The sequence below is a fragment of the Bidens hawaiensis genome, unplaced genomic scaffold (assembly GCF_021521415.1).
Source record: "Bidens hawaiensis isolate Kalapana, Puna unplaced genomic scaffold, B.hawaiensis_p1.1 tig00067075_1, whole genome shotgun sequence".
Classification (NCBI taxonomy): domain Eukaryota; kingdom Viridiplantae; phylum Streptophyta; class Magnoliopsida; order Asterales; family Asteraceae; genus Bidens; species Bidens hawaiensis.
Window position 1 is genome coordinate 1 of NW_027501882.1, and position 7,854 is coordinate 7,854.

Genomic DNA, 7,854 nt, shown 5'->3' on the forward strand with positions numbered 1-7,854 from the left:
GACAATATATACAAATAATCAGAAATAGAAATGTTAATAAGGGAGTATTTGTAATTACATACCACTATTGAAAGACTTCACATCCCCATCTGTTTCATCCTTAAGGACAACTTATGTGCCTCCAATACCATATCACTTTTGCAAAGCTGCAATCAGATTAGTATATGTAATTCTATCAGGTGATATTCCATTTCTTCTCATTTCTTTAACCAAATCCACTGCATCTTCAACCATACCCGCAATCCCAGAGGCCTTAATTAACGAGTTATAGCTGCATAAATCCGAAGCCGTATTCCTTTTTCCATATGCAGCCACAACAGTATTACAAGAAATAACATCAGCCATATCATGTTTTTTAGCCATCCAAAACACTTGTCTCATCTTTTTAAAAAGACCAGATTACACATATACATCGAGAATTACGTGAAAAACCATGCCATACATTAAAAAGCCTAGAAAGTCCATCAATAGGCAATGCACCACAACTCCATCTTTCATGATTTTGTTATACAAATCAGCCAATTTACTTACCATCCTCAATCTTTGATAAGTTATAAGCGCAATTCTAAACAAATATACATCTGAAACAGTATCCTTCTGTTTCTCCACAACATCAAGAACCGAGCATGCATCATTTAAGAATCAGATCTAACATACATCCTTACTACTATGCTAAATGCTGTTAAATCCAAAGCAATACCTTTTGACTTTAGATTTATAAAAAGTGTTTCCGCTTCCTTAAACCGATTCAAACACTATAAACATCAATCATAGTGCAAGTGATACACACATTTTGCCACATTTCGGCATAGATGTGTATATCCTTATAAAAATCATGAGATGACCCAGCTCCTTACACGTACACATGATAGAAAATATCTTTAAACATTTTATCCAAAACTTCAAAACATGATTGTAAAGCAAACCTTTGATAGCATAAGGAACTTTATTAAACCGTTCCACCTTCTTGTACGCTTGCAAAACAATACTGAGAATAGACAAAAACTGGCATCCGATCGTTATCATATCTTCTATAATTCTCATAGCACCTGCTTCATCTCCATGTTTGGCTTGCAGATTGATCAACCTGTACAAATTTGATGAATTCGGTTTGAAACCTAATCCATTGTAAACCACTCTGCCTTTTTAAAGCTTTCATCAGGTTTCAAACCAGCAGATACATGGTTTTCGAAGATTCTTTTGGCATCTTCCATGTTTGAGATTTTCCCATATCCGGTTATAAGTGTATAGTAAGCAACTATATGTGGCGGGAATCCAGCTAAATGCATTGATGCTGGCACGATTTCAGTCTCGTCTAGCTTCCATGTTGCCAATAAGCATTAAGCAAAACCAACCAATTTTCTTTATTCAATATCACTTTATCTTTTTTCAATAACTCAACAATCTCTTCTGACTTTTCATATGATCCAAGACGCGTATACAGAGTAATCATAGCCGAATACGCACTAGGACAAACAACCCCAAACTTCCTCATTTGCGAAAACGACTCCGCTTCTTCAACATTCCCACCCTCCTTGTAAAGACTCATAATAATACATCATCTTTAACGACTTTGTCCGGCCCCCACAAGCTCTCGTTTATGACGAGTAAATAAGCATGTTAAAAACCTGAAAACCGAGTTCACAACTCGACTCAGTCTGCATTTTCTGAGTCAACCTCTCTGCTCCTTCCCAATCCTGTCTCCTATCCAACACCCTTAAACATGATGAGGTATACGCACTCACATTCCACCTCAATTTTCCTGTTAACTCTCATCCACTCTCATCACGACCGACATTCTCAAGTTTCTCCAACTTTCCGTTACAATCACTCACTAATTTATATACCTCGTAATCATTTTCCCAACAACGATTTTTCGTATCGACACAATCCACACAATCAGTCTTACGATTACCTTTTCATTGACGGAATCACGCATCACCTTCAATTTGTTTACGACATTCTTCATACTATCTAATCGCTTCCATATACTCATCTTCTTCTTCTTCTTCACTTTGTTAAACTTGTTGTTATGTAAATTAGGGCTTGGATTTGGAATAGTAATATTATTATAATTATTATTATTATTGAGATGTAGAGGTCTATGAATAACATTAGTGGATTGCAATACATCTGTATCTAACCTAGAAACCCTAACTTGCTATAATTTATTAATGGTGGTTCAAATTTTACCTCACTGAAGAAACTGAGTTGAATTTCATTGATTTAGATCGGAGACGCTTCTGGAATCCGAAGCGAATGAAATGAACTTGAATCATCAACTTCAAAGCAACGGAAGAAAGCTAACTGGTAACTACAAATTTTTGAGTTGGTTGAAGGACCCAAGGCATCAGATATTTCTATACGGCTATTATGTTATAACGAGTATTAGAACCTGCGCTTTTCCGGGAGATTGCCGCTCTACGGCACGGCAAGCGTTGAAAAAAGTTAATGTCATTTATATTGAAACGTAATAAAAATAAATATGTCGCAATGAAAAATCTGAATATCATAAAACATCATGTGTTTTAAAGATGTAAGAGAAAAAAAATTGAAAAATCAAAACCTTGAAGCAGCTTTGACGGTTTGTATGTGTGCTTCGATGACTTGTACATTACGACACACGTCTCCGTTTTGAATTAATTTTACATCAAAACGTAGATAAATACAAGTTTATCGCAATGATATGTTCTGAATTTTATAAAACATCAAAATTTATATTGTTATAACTTATAAGAGAGAAAAAAACAAAGAAATGAGATTGTGTCATAAAAAACTATAGGTAAAGTTGAGGGGGTGAAGTATAAAATTTGAACTGGTTTTGTTGGTAACTTATATCAAACCCACGTGTGTGAACAAAAAAGATATATGCATTACAAAGTTGTACTACAAGCATAAAAATTATGACAAAAAATGAATAGTAAAATTAAGAGAGAGGACCGTCATTGCTAATTAATATATTTATTATATTATACAGAATTGACAGTTGTTTATATGGGCCGCATACGCCATACGGCCTCTATGCGTTGGTGGGTTGTAAATGGGTCAACGGTTGTAATGAGTTGTATAAATGGGTTGGTGGGTTTTATTAAATGAGTTAAACGGGTTGTTGATGAGTTGGCAACTTGACAATTCAGATTTTCTTAAATAAATAAAACAATATTGTGAAAATAATAATTCAGGTTTTCTTAAATAAAGTGATTTAGGAGGTTTAAAACATTTCAACACAATTAGGGACTTTGAGTTATTTTTTATGCCATCAACCCATTTGACCTGTTTCAACCCAAATCGACTCATTTGTATGTTAATGGGTCAAAACTGTAACATCCAGCCAAGCAGGTCAAGCTGCAGTAAAACTGAATTTTCCTATCACTTTGTTAAGTGCCTCCACATTACTAACAAAAAGCCAAAGGCCACCGCTTCACTCAAAGGACACTCGAGCACAGGTGTAAACAAGCCGAGCCGCTCGTGAGCTATTGAAGATTGGCTCACTAAAAGCACGAATGGAACCGAGCTTAAACGAGATCGAGTCCGGGCCTAAACTGAAGCTCATAATATAAATGAGATCGAGTCAGAGATATACCAAGTCTTGCAAGCCTAAAGCCTGTTATTTATGTAAATTTATGTAAATATAATAACTATAATTTAAAATAACAAATAATAATTACCTAATAAATATATATAACTATAATACAAAATAACCAAGTAACATGCATTGTATATATGCATAATTATAACTACATGTTTTTTCTTAAATTAACTATATGTATATATAAATTAGTGAATTTGGGACAAGATTGTTGAACTTCATTCCTTGAGTCATTACATAATTACTATACCTGCAACCACCATCATTAAATTCATAATTGCGTAACGTTACTTGTAAAAAGCAAAAGCCCACAGCTTCCCTGAAAAAGGCACCCGGTAAGAGGTGTAAACGAGCCGAGCTACTTGTTAGTTACTCGAGATTGGGTTGCTAAAAGCTCGAATAGAGTTAAGCTTAAAAAAGCCTGAGCCCGAACCTAAACTGAATCTCATAAGTATAAATTAGCTCCAGCCTGGGCTTATTATACTGAGTTTGACTAGGCTCCCGAGCCTAAATCCTGTTATTTATGTAACTTTTTTATATACTAAATATACAAGTACTCAAAAAAGATTTTTATATATAATTACAATAAAAAATAAAGTAAAAAATATGAATAATATTATTAGTATAGTTATAATTATAACTTTAAGTATATATAAATTAACTATATATTTATATAAATAAATTAGTAAATTTGGGATAAGATTGTTGAAAATCACTCCCTGAGTTATTACATGCATGGCACATACTATAATCCGCAACCACCTTCATTAAATTTCATAATTGCCTAACAGATATGCTTCACGTTACTTAAAAAAAGTGAAGGCCACCGCTTAACTCGTAAGACTATGGGCATAACCAAACTGAGGTACTTGTTAGCTCCTCGATATCAGATCGCTAAAAGCTCGAATGAAACCTAGCTTGAATGAGCTCAAGTCCGAGCCTACATAGAAACCCATAAAATAAATGATCTCAAGCCCGGGCTTGACTAGGCTCGTGAGCCTAAAGTCTACTATTTATGTTACTATAACACATTTTTATAATGTTACTCAAAAATAGCTAGAGGCCGCCGCTTTACTCCAAGGAAACCCAACTAGAGATGTAAACGAGCCAAGCCGCTTGTGAGCTACTAAAGTATCGTAAAAATATACTGTTAATATAGCAACAATAAAAATAGTTTTTCTTAAAGAAAGTATATTAGGAGGTTTAAAACACTTAGGCAAAACCCGAGCCTGACGGGTATGCCCAAAACCTGATGGCTAATGGGTAGGGTAGAGATTAGTTTTAAAAATTTTCACGAATATGGGATTAGGTGATACCGGCTGATTACCTAAAATAACATACCTAATTACCTGAACCTTACCCAAGTCATATACCCAAAATAAAAATATATTTATATTTTCATTTAATCCTTGTATATTTATGCTTCCATTTAGTAGATTCATCAGATGAAAATTCTATTTTCTTATGAGACACTTATTGATATTCTTATATTTTGTATGTTGTGAAGTACATACATAAAATTATAGAATAATAATAATTATATTATTAATTTATGATAGCATTTATATGTAAGTTATGTATCATATTATAATTTGTAATAGTTGTTGTACAAATATAAATTATACATTAATTATAATGTAAAAAATGTACATGGAAATCCAATGAGTATATATTAACAAACTAACGGGTATTCCCAGCACACGCGGGTATACAATCATGAAACCCTAGAGTCTATTTGAATCCCATGTTTGTTCATATTCCAAGCATTTCAATATTCAATTTAATAACCAAACACCCATCGTTATTGGGCTGAGTAGTAGACACAATTTTATAACCGGCTGCCATCCCTACCATTCGACTTGTTTAATAACAATAACAAGAACTCCCATCACTTTGTGTAAATGCAAGAAGATACAAAAGTCTCACTTAACATATATAGTTTATATATCACATGAAAAAAGAAAAAAGAGAGAGACAACAAAATGCAAAGAAAGAAAAACTAACAGCATATCACTTTTCACTTAAACTACATGCTCATTTCTAAACAAGGGCACAAGGCTCTCTTGATAAACAAACATGCAGATACGAGAGGCATCACCCGTCCACCTTTCTATGGTACGCTTCTCTTGAAGATCATAATCTATGAGCCCTTGTTTATGAACTTCCAAGAGAACATCCCTGCCCTTTTTTGTATAGATGAGCGGTTTTACAGTCGGGGGCGCCTGGGTTATCATATCATTCATTGATAGAGCAGCCAAGTTGCTCCATGATTCCTTCACTCCATATTCACACATCACCCAAACATCCACGTTGGACACCTCATGAGTACATATCACACAAAGACGCCCATCTAATTTTCCCAAATTGGTAGCCGAAAAATTGTTAGGATATTGGGGTTGTGGCACCGTATAAAAGCTTTGGGTAGCAAGGTCAAAGGCATATATCAAATTACCCTTATCGGGAAAGGGTATTTGATTTACAAGCCAATGGACCGCACCGTTGACAAACACACCTTGACCATAACAATTCACCGGGAAAAAACTTGAGGGGAAATCCTGCTCCACTAATTGCCACGCATCCAATTTCAGACTGTAAACGACAACTCTAAAAACCATAGTTGAATCAGTACACGACAATCTAACCACCTTATAGTCATTGCTTGCATGATCATAACCTAGTTGGTCAAAGGCAATTATGTCTTCATCACCAAGTGGCTCAGGTATCGGTTTATACTTTCTGGTTGAAGGGTTCCACAATAGAATTGACAGATCATCTGGACCGTTTGATAAACATACCAACCCATGGCAAGAGCCGTAAACCAGAGGGAAAGCAGTCAACTCAAAAGGAGTTTCTAAAGTAACAGCACTTGGATTACGCAAGGTAATTGGGCCATGGGAGTCTCCTGAAAAATAAAGAATTCTGTTTGTTTTCATGGATCTTTGCATGTGAAGATTGACAAAATAAGTGCTGTCAATCAGGGCACGCAAAGATTTGGAAACAGATCGGAACCGAAGCAGAGACTTCACCGGCAAGCCTGAGAGAATATCTTCTAGCACTCCTGCTGGAAACGAAACGTCTGAGTCTGACATTTTACTGAGAAATTGGGATTTTTTTATACTGAAATGAATAACTGATTGGGATTTTTGATTGGATGGAGGAGATGATATCTTGATGGTGCATATATAGCACTTCAGAAATGGCAAATAAGTATATTTTGAATAAGTCTACGTAATCGCACTCGGTGATTTTTGACTTAATTACTATAATCCCCAGCTACCACCTACTTTGATATAGCTAAAGACCACCGCTTCAATCATAATGACACCCGATTAGGGGTGTAAACGACCCGAGCCGCTCGTGAGCCACTTGAGATCGGCACAATAAAAGATTGAACTGAATCAAGCTTAAACGAGCTCGAGCCCGAGCCTATATTGAAGATCAATATATATATGAGCTCAAGCCTCAGCTTCATATACCGTGCTTGACTAGGGCTCGTGAGCCTAAATGAGCCTATTTTTTACATAAATATTATGAACTTTTTTAGAATAATAAATATATGACTACATAATAAATATAATACGTATATAAACAAACAATTATATTATTAGCAAATAGTCAAGCTCAAGCTTGAAAATTGCTCATAAGACGAGCTCAAGCTCTCTTAAGTTAATGCTGGGTGGGTGGTTTAGACCAAAGGGCAACCGACCCTATTCATTGTCTAATGAAATTTTGGCAAGTTGACATATTTACGCTTTTCTTGTCTAATGGGATTTTGGTAAGTTGCCATATTTACTTGTAATATTATAAATAGATGTCTAGGTACTTGTAATTCCTGATCACCTCAATAGTAAGAGAATCCCTAGTTGCAGCCCAAGTATGTAGGTAAATTTAGACAAAACCACATTAAAACTCGTGTATTATATTTTTTTCGTTTTCTCATTTGGTCTCATTGGTGTGTGTGTTGCCCTAAACCGCCACCAGAAGTATTACAATGAAATGTTATTAATTGATTAGGTTCTTAAAGCAACAAATGTCAATACATACATTTGAATAAAATCCTATTATTCAATTCTATACAATCTACCCAAGATTTCTTTAAGCTAATTACATTATCTTCAGTGACCATGCGGTGCATTGCAAAGAATTGCCTGGCTTTAAATACAGACATGATCTGGTTAGGGATGTCCTGTGTGATGTTCTTAAACAGGCAGGGATTTCTGCTAAAAAGGAGGCCCCTGTAAACTTTCTCACGGATCCTATTGAAG

The 7,854-nt window shown here is 35.1% G+C and overlaps 1 protein-coding gene and 1 pseudogene across 1 annotated transcript; both read right to left on the bottom strand.

Annotated features, from left to right (window-relative positions):
* Positions 1-132: 132 nt before the first annotated feature.
* LOC143604835 (pentatricopeptide repeat-containing protein At4g30825, chloroplastic-like) lies at positions 133-3,864 on the bottom strand (annotated as a pseudogene).
* A 1,647-nt stretch (positions 3,865-5,511) lies between these two features.
* On the bottom strand, positions 5,512-7,125 carry LOC143604836 (F-box protein CPR1-like). Its single transcript, XM_077081195.1, has one exon. It carries the CDS (start codon positions 6,676-6,678, stop codon positions 5,611-5,613), a length of 1,068 nt encoding a protein of 355 aa, XP_076937310.1. The 5' UTR covers positions 6,679-7,125; the 3' UTR covers positions 5,512-5,610.
* Positions 7,126-7,854: the final 729 nt, after the last annotated feature.